Raw genomic sequence first — 16,004 nt, forward strand, 5'->3', positions numbered from 1 at the left:
GTTGCCAACGTAGAGAGTGGCTCACCAAATGATACCAATAATAGCTGAACATTTAAAAAATTCCCTGTACGAAAAATTTTTAGAGTAAACAAAAGTTGTTGAGAGTAAACAAGACTTGAGTTTAATTATTATACAACAATATTATTCAATAAGGGAAGAGGTAAACAAGGAATACAAGTGTTCTTGTATTTAGTCTTGTTAGGATAAAATCACAAAAAATAATAAGTAAAAATACATATTTTCACAGAATATTATTTTAATTTAACATTAATGTTTGCAATCGCAGCCATAAATTTATAGGTTTGATCACTGTTGTTTAGCGGTGAATAATTTTAGAAGAAAGTAATACTGAAGCTTATAAATTCTTGTATAATAATTTTGTATTAGTATTACTTTGGTATAATAGTTTTATATAAAATTTTAGAATGAATTTAAGAGATCCAAAAAAGAAGAAACGCGTACGAAAACAAATGCTTGACCCATTCCCTATAGCGTTGAGTAAACCTAATGAGTGGACTGTATATACTGCGTACTTAAGCTCCATGGGAACTTACATCGTACAGCCTGATGAAATGGAAGCTGTTCATTCAATGGTAACATTTTTATACAGAAGTAAAGATAATATTGTATCCTGATTATTATTTATTTTCTTCAGGGATTTTTTGGAAAAGGATCTTTGTCTAAAAGTTACCCTTCATTTGGAAGGACACGATATGGGGTTCCACCAATTGTTAGAAATAGACAATGGTGTCGCAGGCAAAAATGGCTGAAGGAAGTAAAGAAATTTGACACAGAATCATTACTCAAAGAAGGAAGAGGTAATTGGGACAATGAAAATATTGAATCAGATTCTGATCTGTATGAAATCTCAAATAAAATTCCAAAAAAAAATGAAGCTGGAAAAGCATCAGACAAAAATAATGATATAAATAAGGAAAGTCTTGATATTTATATTGAAGGATCTGTAGAAGAAGATAAATCTGTAAGCGACATTATTGAAATTACTGAGATTAAAAGAGACAAAATCTCAAATAACTCTAATAGAAATTATGCAAACCCTGATGAGCATTTATCTGAAAATCTTGTAATAATCTCAGATACTAATATAGATGAAGTAGTGCTGGATTCTACAGAAGAAGAAGATGTCTGTGAAATTGTGTCTAAGGATCTGGACATTGTTTCTGGAGAAAACGATTGCTTCAGCATTGACCATGAGGTTCTTCATCCAATCAAAAACGAATCTGACATAAGTGAGAGTGTATTAGTTCTACCAGACAGTGATTCAGATGTAGAAGATTACTTAAGTAATGTAAAGCCAAGAATACAGAACGAGGGCTTTCCTGTACGTGAGACATTACACTTAACATTTCAAGAAACTTTTTTCTTAATGTTTGGTCTTGGTTGTCTACAAGTAATTGATTTTGAGGGTAACTTCCTAAGTATCAAAAATGCTTGGAATTATTTTTGCAAAGAACAAACTGATTTTGTCCAGAAATACGTTGTCTATCATTACTTCAGGAGCAAAGGCTGGGTAGTAAAATCAGGCTTAAAGTATGGTGGGGACTTCTGTAAGTATTTTCAACCAAATGCAATTGACTCTTTTCTGCTCCAATTATTCTTTTTCTGATATATTTAATGTTACAGTGCTGTACAAGCAAGGGCCACCGTTCTATCATGCCTCCTATATTGTAATACTTGAAGTGTTAGATGCAGATACATTAATCAGAAACGAGAAAAAAACAATGCGCAGCATGACATGGAATAATTTGTTTGGATTACATAGATTATCAGAGACAGCAGCAAAGGTAAATCACAATAAAGAAATCAGAAAGATACGTTTTAAGCGCTGAAATATATCTCTTAAATTTCACATTGAATTTCAAATATTTATATTTTTATGTAGGAAATCTTATTTGCGCAAGTTCTATGGCCATCTACCATTCCAAAAGACTCTAGTTTGACAACACCAGAAATGTTGTCAGAATTTACTGTACGAGAAGTACTTTGGAGAAGATGGATTTCAAAACAGAAGAGTGATATGATTTTGTTGGAGGAGGAAGATGAGGATTCATTATGAGTGATGTTACACAAAGGATGTTGAATAATCATTTTCCTGCATAACAAAGATCCCTGCACTTTGTAATTTATATGATTAATAATAATATACATTTCAACACCTGTTTATTGATATCATTTTTCGTCTTTCTAATACATATGTACATTACAATGGATATAAGATTCTTGTTTACCAATAAACTCACAACTATATATACTGGTTGAAATTATAAAGAAATGCACTGTTGCTGAAGTCTATGCACAAAAGTAAATGAGCGTTTATTTTATCCTTTATGAAATGCTAATGAAAAGGAACAATTAAAATTTGCTTACTAATGAGATGATTGATATCGTGTAGATTTCCTTTTCTTTTGTGGTATTCCAGTTCTTCTGTATTCGCTTCTCTCTTGTAAATATTGTTCTTTACATTCCTCCTTGAAGTTTTCATCAGTGTACCACCGCTCGAGACATCCTTTAAGAGCAGTGTTCTCTTTTCTACATTTAAATACCATGAAAACACTACTCTCCTTACAGCATTCTGTGAAATCTGTAAAAAAAAAAAAAAGAAATTGATCAAGACTATACATAATAAATAACAAGAAGTGTATCAAACGCAGACTTTACTTTTGACTTCTTCGACGCATTTTTCCTCTCTGGCTCTGTCTCTCATTTTTTTAGGAATCAGAACTTCCATTTCCACTTTCCTGAGAAACTTGTCATTGGGATCCCCTGTAGATATTCATAATATCAAAAAGTTAGCGCCACAAAATAAACATCCGGTAGTTGTGAATATTAACCTATTCATAACTGAATCACGAAATATATGTATTGCTGTATTAAAGCATTAAAAAATTTTAAATATGAATTATAATAAGGCATTCTGCTTGTCATATAAGAAATATTTACCGATCCCATGAGGTCCACCACCGAACTTTGGGGAAAGAACTCCATATCGCGTATTCTGCTGATTTTCGGCCATTCTTCTTGTTCAACAACGTGCCATTTTGATTACCCGTGATACCCCGCGCTCGTGAGTTTGCATGTTTGAGATTGTCATTGCCTTCCTGAGAGGAATGTTTCTTTCGTTTACTCTCGCTAAGATCATTAAGTGATAATAATCACAGTGCACCTACGGGCTTCTATTTATTAATTAGGTAAGCAATAACTTCAGAGACAGAACACTTTCTTCCGGTCTAATAGAAAGTGTCCCGTCACTGGACATTTTAACCTTAAGCGTCATTTGGAGTCTCAACCTTAATAAGCCTGTAGTGTATTTTTTATATTGTACGATATTTTTTCAGAAAAATTTGATCTTGATCGTAAACTAAAATGGACAGACTATTAAGATTAGGAGGCGGTATGCCCGGACTTAATCAAGCGCCTCCGCTATCCGATACACCCGCCGTTGATACTGCTGAACAAGTAATAGTTTCTTTGATATACTTGTAGCATAATATTGTACATTTTTATGGTACCTAATTATTATTCTTTATTAGGTTTATATATCCTCGTTGGCCCTTCTGAAAATGCTTAAACATGGAAGAGCTGGTGTTCCGATGGAAGTTATGGGACTGATGCTGGGTGAATTTGTAGATGATTACACAGTGCGTGTTATTGATGTATTTGCGATGCCTCAAACTGGAACTGTAAGATCTATTTTATCTATCTGTCTTCTTTAAAGTAGTTGTTTCCTTATTAATATGCCTAATATATCATACAGGGTGTCAGTGTAGAAGCAGTGGATCCAGTATTTCAGGCAAAGATGTTGGATATGTTAAAGCAAACTGGTCGACCAGAAATGGTTGTGGGTTGGTACCATTCCCATCCAGGCTTTGGTTGTTGGTTGTCTGGTGTGGATATCAATACTCAACAATCCTTCGAAGCTCTTAGTGAAAGGGCTGTTGCTGTTGTCATTGACCCAATTCAATCAGTTAAGGGCAAAGTGGTTATCGATGCATTTAGATTAATCAATCCCAATATGATGGTAAGCTTTTCTCAAAGTTAAAATTCTTCTACAGTCAAATACCATATACATAATATCATTGTTTTATGGCAGGTTCTAGGTCAAGAGCCTAGACAAACCACATCAAACTTAGGGCACCTGCATAAACCCTCTGTTCAAGCTCTGATCCATGGTCTTAATCGTCACTACTATAGCATAAGTATTAACTATCGTAAGAACGAACTGGAGCAGAAGATGCTACTTAATTTGCATAAAAAGACCTGGATGGATGGTCTCACTCTTGCTGAATATTCGGAACACAGTAGACTGAATGAAAGTATTGTTTCTGACATGCTTGAATTAGCCAAGAACTACAACAAGGTGAGCATTTTTATAATTTAAAAATTCACTCATAGTTTTGCATATCCATCTTTTTTTAATATTATAGGCACTTGAGGATGAAGAAAAAATGACACCTGAACAGCTAGCAATAAAGAACGTAGGTAAACAAGACCCAAAACGGCATCTTGAGGAGAAAGTAGACACCCTTATGTCCACAAATATCGTCCAGTGTTTGGGAGCCATGCTCGACACCGTTGTCTTCAAATAACCGTATCTCAATCCACCATTTGGAATATGACATTTACGAAAAATACACGTCTTTATAAAATAACACATCAGGCCCTTCTAGTTAATCCCTGATCCACCAAAATCTTAAGATAAATCGATTAAATAAGAAACAAGTTGTAATGGCCGTTTTTTAACTTTTTATTGAAAATAGTAAATTATCTTTAAAATCCTAATGCATTCGCCACTTGTACATCATACACATTTGACCGTACCGAACTACTTGTTCCACTACTGTACTACAGTATGTGCGTCTTATGAATATCTCTATAAAATCAAGTAGTAAAATAGCATCGACGTTATTGTCGACGTATCTCATATGACTGGGATGCACGTAAGGTTACGAGAATGCGAGCACTGTGGAATATTTCACTGTATTTCCTCATGGATTACTAGATATGTGATCTGTAAGGATCGAGGTATATATGCGGAAATTAGAGTCTTGGGGCAAGATAGTAAATATGTTTTTATAACAATTTAAATGCACCCGGTTGCCCCGTAGCAGTTCTTGTGCTCAGGTAAATTCACGGACCAACACGGCTCATATAGATTTATGTACACTACACGATAATGAGTGATCGATTATTAATCAATCATTTCTTACCATGTTTCTTATACCCACGTATCAGTGCAATATCTATACACGTTCTAGTTGTACAAATATTTGCAATCATACTGATATTCTACCGTTACTCAGATACAATAAGAAATGCATGATTAAATGGAATCATACGAACTTGTACAAAGAGACTTGGTGGTAAAGCGCAATACTGTTTGCTTTTTCTATTTGTCTCTTCTCTCTTAAACCCCGGCTTTGGCGTTAGTTCCATGAAAGAGTCTTATTGTTTAAAAAACCACTTTATAACCAACTTAAAAGTAACACAGATGTCTAGCCGGTATATTCTTTCATTTGGAAAATGGTCTTAAGCCGTTGACGATTCTTCTTCCTTGTTCTTCTTCTTCTTCTTCTTCTTCTGTTCTTTTGCTGGTGACTCCTAAAGAAGGTTTAAATTATTTAGAAGATTTTTATTTTATTTCCATTAAAAAATAATACTGACTGCTGATTCTCCTGTAGGTGCTGCAGCCTCACTGTTCTCAGCTTCCTGCTTTTCCCTCTTCTTTTTCTCTTTTTTTTCCTTTTTCTTCTCCTTGGACGATGGCGTATCTACTTCTGTCTTTACTTCATCTTTTACTGCCACTACTACTTCGGTGATTGAGGTCATTGACACGTCGGCTGTTCCACTCGTGTTTTGCGTTTCCTCCCATTTACGTTTCTTAGTGCCATTATCAGTCACTCCATTTTCTTCGGTCTAAAAATAATAATAATCGAATTACAAACTGTACTAGAGAAGGAGTATAATAATACAGTAGGATGAAATTGATACCTTGACGTCAGAATAGTCTACGTAACTTGAGAGCCAATCAGCTGGTGTATTTTCATTTGGTTTTCCATGTTTATCTAATTTTCCTTCGACTATCAAACGTTTCTTAATCGATGCTTTCGGTCCAAGGCCCCATTTTCTAGGATATGCATCTCGTTCCATTATGACACGCTTGATTTTGGCAGCCACGCCATGATCGCACGCCGTAAGGGTAGGTGAAGTCATCATTGCAGTAGCTAAAAAAAATAAGATTATTGATATTAATAATTAATAGATAAGTAATTAATGATAATAGCAATGGTTCTTAGGACATTAAATTTGTATTGATGGTTAATGGCTGAATTAGTTACCTAGTGCAATAGCCTCTCCTTTGCTAGTTACAATTACAATCTCCTGGTTCAATTCGATTCCATCATCATACATTAAAATACCTGGTACCATTATCTTGGCTCCATAACAAATTGCATTGACCTGTGGCAATACATTGATTCAATAAATCAGCACCACTAGATAAATACTGGAAATGGATTGATTATGATAATACATACGGCACTATCTTTTACTATGATTCTTTTGTGTCCAACCAAAAGGGCTTCCAAGGGTTTGATCACTCTTCGAAGGTAGGATTCATCCCCATGATTTTCATATAACCATTGAGCATCTAGAATATCGTGCATGGTTACCATTCCGTCCTTCTCGGACTGAATACCAGAACGGTTTCTGCGCAGCTCTTGCATCTGACATCCTGTGCCTAAGAAGAGACCAAGGTGAACGCATATCGTCCTAACGTAAGAGCCAGCTTCGCATTTAACATGGAAAATTCCCATATTGCGTTCCGAGTCGTAATCCAAGAAGTGACTGTCGTATACTGTCCTGACACGCAATTGTCGTTTTACTGCTGATATTAAGGGTGGTCTTTGAAACAGAGCACCTCGTAATCTCTCCAAGGCTTGATTTATCTGAAGAATTAATATAACACAATGATATGTTATTTATATATCAGATTTCTCCTAACGTTCCTGGCTTACCTTTTGCAGATTATCTACTGCAGAATGAAGTTTGAATACCGCTATATACTCTTTGCCAGCAGATTGCTGAGATTTTGCCAATCTGGTTGCTCTGTCTATGCAGACTATTAGGCAGCCTGACACCTTGGGATCTAACGTGCCAGAGTGCCCAGTTTTTTCGACCTTCAGGATCCTTTTTATCCAGGCAACGACTTCATGACTTGAGGGATTCGATGGCTTGTCCAAATTTATGCAACCCGATTTTACATATTCCGATATAGAACGATGCAGTGGTGTTGTCCCACTTGTGAGTGGAGTAAAGTGTTTTGTACGTGTGAGCATTTTGTCAAAATTCTAAAAGAAAAATAATTTACTTAGCACTTTGTCGTTATACTTAAAAAAAATGGTTCATTCATAAATGCAGTACCTTAAACAACAGTGGCCAATCCTTACAATCCAGTTTGACAATTTCATCAGATGGTTCTACATGGCACTTCATAGCGACTTGAATTTCCCCAAGGGATTTCTTTTTATTTTTCTTCTTTGCTTTCTCTGCGAACATAACATTTTCCATTCTAACCTGTTACATATAACTTTGATTTAAGCAAGACATAGACGCAAATCTATGCTAGAACAAAAGCAACATAAACGGTGACAACCGTAACACTATAAATGATTATTATTCTATAGTATTTCTATCAGAAACTTGTTCAAGAATTTTTCGGCAGCACGTGTTTACTCTAATTGGAGTCCATGCGGCTCAAATCTTAAAAGCTTTTTTCCTGAGATAAAATACAAACTGCGAATACCTATTGGTATTCAGAAATTGTATCTAAACACAAAGTATAATCCTGACCTTTGGAATTAGTTAATATTTACCTATTTCTGCCATTGTAAAGTCGATTACAAACACTGTACAAAACACGTGCAAGAACGATGGCGAGTTTATCGAGCAACGGGTTTCTCCAGTAAAGACAACAGCACGACTATGATACAAAGGTATTGCCGTTAGCGGTTCTGCGCATGCGGACAGGACGTCACTGGACCCTCTTTGTACTGATTGGCTGATCACTGGAACCTCTTTGTTCTGATTGGCTGATCTTACGTTCGTTTGTCGTCACACTGCAACGTTAGTTCCATTTTGAGGGGTCATCTTCTGAGGAACCTAAACGTAAATAAGTCCCCTTAAACTAAACTGATATTGCTTTGAACGTGATGTCATTGGTCCCTGCGCGATCTTGACCAAAATACGATTGTCAGTGGCTATACTTCGTCTATTTGTATCATGAGCACAACAGTAAAATGGGCACGGTGTAGTCTTACTGCAGTAGCGCCTCCACTGTGTCGTGTGATAAGATTATGCACGTACATGCAGTAAGATGGCGAATTTCTCAACTTAGTAATTATTCCGGACGTGTCGTATAGGTACAAATCAATGCAAATAAATGCGTTCAGAGCAGTCCACTGTTAGTTTAGCAAGGAACAATTTTTTACAAATATATATAATTATATATTGCTCATCGTATCCTCGAATTCCTGTTGGTATGTTGACTGCATCATTGGAATTGATTATTTTAAGCGTCTTTGTACTATAATGTTCAGAAAATACATCTTGTGTAAGAAGCAGTAAGAAGTTACACTTAGAGTTAAATGTACTGCTATGGCCAAAGTAATGTATATACTGGTGTTTACTTGAAATTGTTCTTCCTGTAGATATTATGTAGAATGTAATTTTCATAGTTTCAATATATTTTCTATCGTAATATTGCTTGAATTTCTAGTTCATTGAACCTTATCATCATAATCTTGGATCCTCATACAAGTGTCACCGCTCGGCTGTAGGATTTTGGTTGGTAGAAAAATACCAAGTTTTTTTTTCCCATCACCTGGTATCCACCATCCAAAATCCTGCGTCTGAGCGCTGACGTTTGTAGGAGAATCTAGCCTAAGTTTTCTTGCAATATTGTCAAACATAATTACTGTTATTATTTATAAATTTGGTTTATATAGCGCTTTAAACCAACAAGGATAGGTGGCTGTATTATAAACGAGATGGATCAATCGATTGTGACCATATCATCAGACGAAGATGAAGAACTTGTTTATAAGGTATTACTCTACTCTTTTTATTTGACAAATGTTTAATAGCAATTATATTTCTCATTGTGCTAATACAGTAATGGATATAATGCATTTATTTAATAAATAATTCCCTGTTTATTATAATGCCTTTGAACAACACTAATAACTATTAACAAGCATTACTGGTTTCATATTTCTTAAAATTCACTTGTGAGCCCAGATTCCCTTGGAAATGTTTCAGAATACTAAGGTGTCATCTGAATCTGTCAAAGAAGAAATACTTTTAGATGATGATGAGGAGGTCTGTTCAGATTCCCAGAAACGGAAGGCATCTGATCGGATTGATATCTCAGCAACAAAGAACAAACGACCTGGAAAGAGAATTAAACTATCCACCAGCACTGATGATGTCAAAAATACTAATGATGTGGTCAAAGATATAACAGACACCTGCAGCTTGGAAAAGTTGAAGTTGCAAAATAATGATAAGTCTATAAACACAGTTAAATCAGACAAAGAAAAGACAAACAATAGTACAGAAAACTCATGTAATGGTTTAGTAAAACCACAATTAATTGTCAAAAAGAGAATACCATGCGTGAATGTGTCTGCAGTGAAAGGTGATGCATTTGCAATGCTTGTTCATCAGTGTTTGCAAAACGATTCATCTTCCGACATGAAGAAGATAATAAAAAACCTACAAAAACACTATGATCGGTTAGATCCAGATTATGCCAACTCGGAGGATTTCATTGCACTTTTGACTGAAACTAAAAATAGTATTTCAAAAAGTCAAGAGGGTATGTTCAGGAATCTTCTCGAAGTAAGGAATACAATTATTCATAGGCGTAAGAAAAGCACCTTATGTGATGGGACCAATCAAAATAGCTCAAAGACATCTATAAATAATAAACCAATGAAAGTAGGCGACGTAACCCAAGCGGATGAAGATGAGGAGTGTAATCAAGAAGGAAGAATCCGAAAAATCGAGCACAAAATGGCAATTTGTAATAAGCGAATAAAAGCGTTGGAACAAACGGAAGTGGATTTCGACAATGAATCGGATAGCCATTACATGAAACTACAGAGGTATAAAGAGAGAATGGTGGAACTCTATGCCAAATATTGTTCACTAACTGGTGATAATGTGGACGCAGGTCGTGCCTATCTCCGTCCAAAATATCTATCTGTAACGAATATTACGTCCCTGGACCAGGCAATAACAAGTTTTGTGAATTCAAAAATTTCAAAAATTACGAAAAATTGTAAAAAACGTACCAGGCACACAGCATTGACAAATGCCCTTATATTCCCAAATTACAAGGATATCTTTCAGTGTGTTGAAAAGTGTAATGAGGATAAGAAGTTAGGCATGAGCAATGAAGAAAAACAGAAAATTGGTGAGTAAATAATAATAATAATTCTATAATACCTAATAATTTATTTATCGTTATATATTCACAGTACACAAAATGTATGTAGTCTGTATTTCATTGTTTTATTTCTATTTCCTTTATGTCTTACAGCAAAGAAGGCATTCACCGATATCGGAATATACTTGCAGCGTGTGCGGCAGAACGACTTCTGGGATACATTTTCTCTCCACCTGGAGAACCAAGACGAGGATCCGGCTGTTACAAACGAGGAGCTCTCTGAAAAGTTGCAAATGAACCAACGTTCTGCTGAGAAGAAATTAGCAGAAGTGATCAACCATTTTGCAGAAATTCAAGAAAAAGCAGATCTTCATCGGAAAGAAAAAGGCCTAGATAAAAACGCAGATGAGAGTGAACAATCTGAGGATTCTAATTTAATTGACGAAGATAATGAAGATAACGAGAGTGAGGATGATGACGAAGAAGAGGACGACAACGAAAAAGAGAACAATAAATTACAAGATAATAATGATACTGATAATGATACTGATAAAGATGGCAGTCCTGATACCGTAACGGAGGACGACCAGGATGATACATTTGACAAGGATAAAACAATGCAAACCAACAAGATTAATAAACAAAATTTAATAAAAGAAAGTCATAATGATGCGTTAGAGGAAGAGGATAGCATAGCAGCTGCAAGCAAACCGGAAACTAATGAATCGCACGAGAAGGAAGATAATAATCAACGGGAAGTAGTAGAAGAGTTGAACGAAGTAAAAGCGACGAATGTTGAAGGTTGGTGAGTTGAGAAAGTTGTGTATGTGGTTACCGGTGAAGAAACAAAAATGCTTACTGTATTTGCGTGTGCCTATATGTATGTTTTGTAGCTTGCATGGTGGATTTAACAGAGAGTAACAACCTTCCTATCCAAGAGGAAGAGAAGCCTTTGTTACGGGTGAGATCTTTTGCGAAACCACCATGTTCCTGGAATTACAGCACGGAACAGATGCCTAAGAAACCGAGTGCGAGCACAGTACCGCTCGTGACTATCAACAATGAGACTCCTGGTGGAAGTCAGAAACTGACAATAGATCAGTCGAAAAAAACGAGTCCTGCTCAGTGATGCGAACCTCATTTTTGCATCATATGACTGTTCCGTTACGATTACAGAACTAATAAAAACAATGGTACGAAGTTAACTGTATGTATTATTATTGAATTATTAAATAAAAATGTAAATGTATCTGGAGTCTGATGATTGTTTGGCCATGGTTCGTGTCTATTCACCTAACTCACCTAATCTATAATTAATATCGAAACGGTACCATACTTGTGGTTTTGGCAAATTATCCAGTTGAAACGTAGATGAACACGTTGTACCTTTACATTTCAGAACGATTATACATAGGCGTAAGGATGCGTCTCAAGAAAATGGTAAACTTCAATTTCACTTTGAAGAATTCCCATTCAGGAAATAAAATGGCTAGGTATAAGTGTAATCATTGCACTAAAAAAAAACATGCATATCATCCTTGACGAATGGGTCAACACTTGGAAAAGTTTTGCCACGGTTGTCCTGAAATTGTTAAAAACAAACTTCATCCTAAGCTGAAACACTCACAAAAGAAGAGAAGGCATCAAGAAGTGTTCAATGATAGCAGTGATGAAGAAAAATTGCTGCCATCAAAATCATGCCGATAATACAGATCAGCAGAGTACAGTGCAGATAATGAAATATTTGTAGAAGACAGTATACTGGTTCAGAAACTGGACCATCCTCTTGCAAGTAACACCAAAGGAAATATCAGTCAGGTAACTCGATAATGAAGCTCTGTGATACGATGTCTGCAACGGAGATATTAAACTTTCGAAAATTTCTTATCAGAGCTATTTACGCTTCTGGGACTCCCCTAAACACATGCTAAGCTAAATACACTGGAAGGAACTTTTTTCTTCCATGCGTCCAGCTTTCCCACTGCCTTCAAGACATCAAGTTTTTAGCAAATTTATTTATGACACTTATGAAGATGTGATGTGAATTTTAAAATTGTAAATGCTAATTCTCTTGAACTTTCATGCGTCAATTGGACGAATATCAGTAATGAAGGGATAATGAATTTTATTATCACTACTTCAGAGCTAGTAGTTTTTAAATCCATACCAAGAGGCACTGATTTAGAAAACAGCCCCATCATTGCTGATAGATGAAGGAAGTCATCGAAGCCATAGAACTTTCAGAAGTGCTGGCTGTATGCACAAATAACGCTTCAGCTATGAAAGATGCTTGCTCGGCGTTTATCGGAGATATAATGTTATGGATGTACTGCTTACGTTCTCAATCTTCTGATTGAAAACATAATATCTCTAAACACGATTGGCACATTTTATATTAGTGTTAAAAAAAATTATAGAAGAGATCAAAATATCCCACATTTGATCGGCAACTTTTTCTGTGATTCAAAAATGAGATACAAATAAACAATCTACGACAATCAAATTGTCAAGAAAATGTTATGATTAAATTGGGATTTTAAAAATTAGTCATAAATGAGAACAAATATTATTTCTTCATAAATAAACATAAATAATGCATATTTAATTATTTTTAATTTGTTATTAGTCAGAGAGATTATAGACAAAAAAGAAATTTCTTATAATTGTTCCATCTTTTATTAAGATATAATAAAACATATTACTTCTTGATACATATTAAGCCAATGTAAAAACAAATAAGTATTTTCTTGTAATACTAATTTCATTTATTCACATTCAGTTCAATCATTTAAATTAAAATTGTCAGGTACATAATGTCAAATGTTTCAAACATTTCACATGGACAAATTGGATAACAATTAAGTGTCGACGAACAAATATTGTTATACGGATCAACAAAACATTAAGTAGATTTATGAATAAAGAAATAAAAACTAATTAAATACATAAAGAACAATTAACTATTGACCGACGATTCCTATACAATTTAATAAAAAGTCAAGTGAGTTAATAAATCAGTAAATAAGTGTCACAAACGTCTATACATGTAGTATATTGTATAGTAATATTGTTGTAAATGGTGGAGTATGCTACATATCTTTGCAGAAGGAAGACTTAATGTTGTATTTGTCTTGTCAATAAATGATTTTCTAGTAATAGTTTTAGTACTTTAATAATTAGTAATATTTTTGCATATACATAGGAAAGTTTCCAGTATATTAGGGAAATTATTATACTAAATAGAGTTTTAAAGTGTCGAACACGTAATTTCCATTCTGTGCTTCCCTAAAGACAGGGGAACAGTCGGAAGTTAACAATCGAACGTTTGAAGTGCCTGTTATTGAATATTCTTGATAAGCAATTTGTTTAAAATGAAATTATTGTCCACAAGTTTCTCCATTATATCATAATGATCTACGCTGTTTCTCACAAGAAGGTATTCGACATTATCCACAAATTCCACCAGTTTCTAGAGAAGTGAAAAAAGTGAAAAAGAAAATTAATAACATTCAATTTATCTAAGAAGTCTAAAAATGGCTATGTCTGTCATGTCATGATAAAACATACCTGAGCGTAATTACAAGATTCTTGTACAAATGCTGGAGAATCACATTCTCCAACTGTGACAATAACTTTAATATTCAAAATGGGAACCTTTGTATTACTTGTACCAAAACTGAGAACCTTTGCTTCATTTCTGAGACAAAAAATTGTATGATCTGTACTGATACATGTAGGATAGGAATACTAGTTGTACTTACCCAGTGAGTTTTAAGGCATTATTATAACTTGTTGTCAATAGTGGTTCGACATTGTAAATACCAGAAATTAACAATATACCCTTTAACAATGGTAAGTATCCCTTTTGCGCTATCAATGTCATCCATTCTGGATCGTGAAGTAAACTAGCTACCAAGTGAGCTCCAGCGCTATGTCCCCCGACCCAGACTGACCTAACAAAATATAGTTTTTTTTTTACAAAATTCTATTATACATATATGTATATACAGTATTCCTACTTAGATCCCCATTCAAGCGCAAACTTCAGTATCTTTTCAGTCAAGGATTTAACTTGTGATAAAATTTCTGCTACCGTGACTATAATCAGATTAATACATTGATATAGAACAAATAATCATTCAAGTGTCATGGAACTATGTTTATTGTTTCAATCTATCGTTACCAGTAGGACATAAATCGTATCCACCAAGAATGACCTTAATACCCTGAGACACGAAAGTTTTTGCTGGAAAACCAGAAACATCTTTAGAACCTTCCTGCCAATAACCACCATGGAAGAACAATAGCACAGGAGCATCTAAAATATCAATAACATCAATCTACTATCCTTATCAGTTCTAAGATATTACAAGAAAATAATACCTTTTGGCAAGTCAGTACCATAGATATCATATTTATTTCGTTCGGAAGGACCATAAGATATGTCAATCTCACAACTGGTAGCAGAGCGTGCCAGTTCAGTCACTAGAAGATAATATTGTATTAATAACTACGAATAAAATATTATCAACAAGATGAAGGGTATAATTATAATAACATACTGTTACGTGCATTCTTAGAATATTCAGCCTGTACTCCTAAAGAGTCAAATCTACGACTCCATTGACTAGGACTATACAATTTTTCATGTTCCTGAAAATGTGATACATAACTCTTATAAATTCTATGAACACATCTAAAATACATTATTATATCATTAACGTAATAAAGACTCACAGTTATCGACATCTTGTTCTACAACCTGATGTTAACTTTCTCTTCTGATCGTTATGTAGTACATGTGACTCGCACCGATTGTGGTTTCTGAATCAGATCGATGAACTGCACTCTGATGATCTTAACCGTTCTGCTTTTATAATATATGTATACTGTTCAACTATAGTTATATAAAGTAGACACTAAGGTTACCTTACCCCTTACCTCTTTTATAATCACTTAAACACTTTTTCATTAGAGGCGATTAGATTGCTATTAAAAAATGCTATACTGTTATTTTCATCTAAGAGCACTTTTAGTTAAAAACGCGCTATTAGAAAAATCAACATAACGTCGTCGCAAAAATATGACAAACAACTCTATGTACATGTGCACTTTTTCCACTATGTTGTTTAAGTAGCTGCTAATTTTCGTAATACGAGAAAATATTTTTTTCAAGGTAATATGGGTTAAATACGGAACTTCAATTGTCAAATGTTTCCATCGTTTAATACTAAGTTTATTAGTAAACTCAGTAGTTTTAAGTTAAGTATTTATTATATTTAACGTCGTCCATGCGCTATAAATTGTTTAACAATGAACAGCGTACTGGATTTTACTTGAATGTCGATGGAAAAGGTCAAGTCTGACGATGACGTCGTACAAATGAAGCATTAGTTGCAACAACGCTGCTATGTGATAATTACTTGGATCTAGTACCGTTCTAAAACTGTTTACGCTTTTCTGGCTCAAGGGTAGAGACGTAAAAGTGGTTGAATAAGATAAAACAGTACGACACGTTTACAATACAATAAAATGT

General features: G+C 34.6%; 6 protein-coding genes across 18 annotated transcripts; 3 read left to right on the forward strand and 3 right to left on the reverse strand.

Annotated features, from left to right (window-relative positions):
- Positions 1 to 8: 8 nt before the first annotated feature.
- Positions 9 to 2,178, forward strand: LOC107269695 (tRNA-splicing endonuclease subunit Sen2). 3 transcript variants are annotated; one of them, XM_015743842.2, is made up of 5 exons: positions 9 to 160; positions 425 to 593; positions 656 to 1,568; positions 1,645 to 1,805; positions 1,904 to 2,178. In XM_015743842.2, the coding sequence occupies exons 2-5, from the start codon at positions 426 to 428 to the stop codon at positions 2,075 to 2,077; spliced, it is 1,416 nt and encodes a 471-aa protein (XP_015599328.1). In that variant the 5' UTR covers positions 9 to 160; position 425; the 3' UTR covers positions 2,078 to 2,178. The 3 variants fall into 3 exon arrangements, with proteins under 3 accessions (XP_015599328.1, XP_024942809.1, XP_015599327.1); XM_025087041.1 differs by having other exon boundaries at positions 91 to 225; positions 1,904 to 2,172; XM_015743841.2 differs by lacking the exon at positions 9 to 160 and adding an exon at positions 217 to 342 and having other exon boundaries at positions 1,904 to 2,172.
- LOC107269700 (COX assembly mitochondrial protein homolog) lies at positions 2,165 to 3,096 on the reverse strand. The gene is made up of 3 exons (XM_015743848.2): positions 2,962 to 3,096; positions 2,680 to 2,784; positions 2,165 to 2,602 (listed from the first exon to the last, which is right to left on the reverse strand). The coding sequence occupies exons 1-3, from the start codon at positions 3,032 to 3,034 to the stop codon at positions 2,388 to 2,390; spliced, it is 393 nt and encodes a 130-aa protein (XP_015599334.1). The 5' UTR covers positions 3,035 to 3,096; the 3' UTR covers positions 2,165 to 2,387.
- Positions 3,068 to 4,672, forward strand: LOC107269698 (26S proteasome non-ATPase regulatory subunit 14). Of its 2 annotated transcripts, none has more exons than XM_015743845.2 (6): positions 3,068 to 3,209; positions 3,357 to 3,477; positions 3,552 to 3,701; positions 3,776 to 4,039; positions 4,112 to 4,378; positions 4,446 to 4,672. In XM_015743845.2, exons 2-6 carry the CDS (start codon positions 3,385 to 3,387, stop codon positions 4,605 to 4,607), a joined length of 936 nt encoding a protein of 311 aa, XP_015599331.1. In that variant the 5' UTR covers positions 3,068 to 3,209; positions 3,357 to 3,384; the 3' UTR covers positions 4,608 to 4,672. The 2 variants fall into 2 exon arrangements, with proteins under 2 accessions (XP_015599331.1, XP_015599332.1); XM_015743846.2 differs by having other exon boundaries at positions 3,076 to 3,205.
- Positions 4,673 to 4,747: 75 nt separating this feature from the next.
- LOC107269693 (H/ACA ribonucleoprotein complex subunit 4) lies at positions 4,748 to 7,602 on the reverse strand. Its single transcript, XM_015743836.1, has 7 exons — positions 7,441 to 7,602; positions 7,035 to 7,367; positions 6,555 to 6,965; positions 6,357 to 6,477; positions 6,010 to 6,242; positions 5,683 to 5,934; positions 4,748 to 5,619 (listed from the first exon to the last, which is right to left on the reverse strand). The coding sequence occupies exons 1-7, from the start codon at positions 7,585 to 7,587 to the stop codon at positions 5,548 to 5,550; spliced, it is 1,569 nt and encodes a 522-aa protein (XP_015599322.1). The 5' UTR covers positions 7,588 to 7,602; the 3' UTR covers positions 4,748 to 5,547.
- Positions 7,603 to 8,165: 563 nt separating this feature from the next.
- LOC107269690 (protein PFC0760c) lies at positions 8,166 to 13,626 on the forward strand. 8 transcript variants are annotated; one of them, XR_003060266.1, is made up of 7 exons: positions 8,597 to 8,682; positions 9,024 to 9,122; positions 9,316 to 10,495; positions 10,622 to 11,269; positions 11,362 to 11,661; positions 11,868 to 12,286; positions 12,360 to 13,626. XR_003060266.1 is itself a non-coding variant. In XM_025087039.1 (5 exons), exons 1-5 carry the CDS (start codon positions 8,674 to 8,676, stop codon positions 11,595 to 11,597), a joined length of 2,172 nt encoding a protein of 723 aa, XP_024942807.1. In that variant the 5' UTR covers positions 8,597 to 8,673; the 3' UTR covers positions 11,598 to 11,717. The 8 variants fall into 8 exon arrangements, 2 of the variants coding, with proteins under 2 accessions (XP_024942807.1, XP_024942808.1); XR_003060268.1 differs by lacking the exon at positions 8,597 to 8,682 and adding an exon at positions 8,166 to 8,184 and having other exon boundaries at positions 9,337 to 10,495; positions 11,868 to 13,626; XR_003060267.1 differs by lacking the exon at positions 8,597 to 8,682 and adding an exon at positions 8,206 to 8,555 and having other exon boundaries at positions 11,868 to 13,626.
- On the reverse strand, positions 13,622 to 15,922 carry LOC107269699 (kynurenine formamidase). Of its 3 annotated transcripts, none has more exons than XM_025087046.1 (9): positions 15,410 to 15,922; positions 15,206 to 15,335; positions 15,031 to 15,121; positions 14,870 to 14,953; positions 14,652 to 14,786; positions 14,488 to 14,566; positions 14,230 to 14,421; positions 14,036 to 14,165; positions 13,622 to 13,937 (listed from the first exon to the last, which is right to left on the reverse strand). In XM_025087046.1, exons 2-9 carry the CDS (start codon positions 15,215 to 15,217, stop codon positions 13,806 to 13,808), a joined length of 855 nt encoding a protein of 284 aa, XP_024942814.1. In that variant the 5' UTR covers positions 15,218 to 15,335; positions 15,410 to 15,922; the 3' UTR covers positions 13,622 to 13,805. The 3 variants fall into 3 exon arrangements, with proteins under 3 accessions (XP_024942814.1, XP_015599333.1, XP_024942813.1); XM_015743847.2 differs by having other exon boundaries at positions 14,852 to 14,953; positions 15,410 to 15,917; XM_025087045.1 differs by lacking the exon at positions 15,410 to 15,922 and having other exon boundaries at positions 14,852 to 14,953; positions 15,206 to 15,390.
- Positions 15,923 to 16,004: the final 82 nt, after the last annotated feature.

The sequence above is a fragment of the Cephus cinctus genome, unplaced genomic scaffold, assembly GCF_000341935.2.
Source record: "Cephus cinctus unplaced genomic scaffold, Ccin1 Ccin1_scaffold0689, whole genome shotgun sequence".
Classification (NCBI taxonomy): domain Eukaryota; kingdom Metazoa; phylum Arthropoda; class Insecta; order Hymenoptera; family Cephidae; genus Cephus; species Cephus cinctus.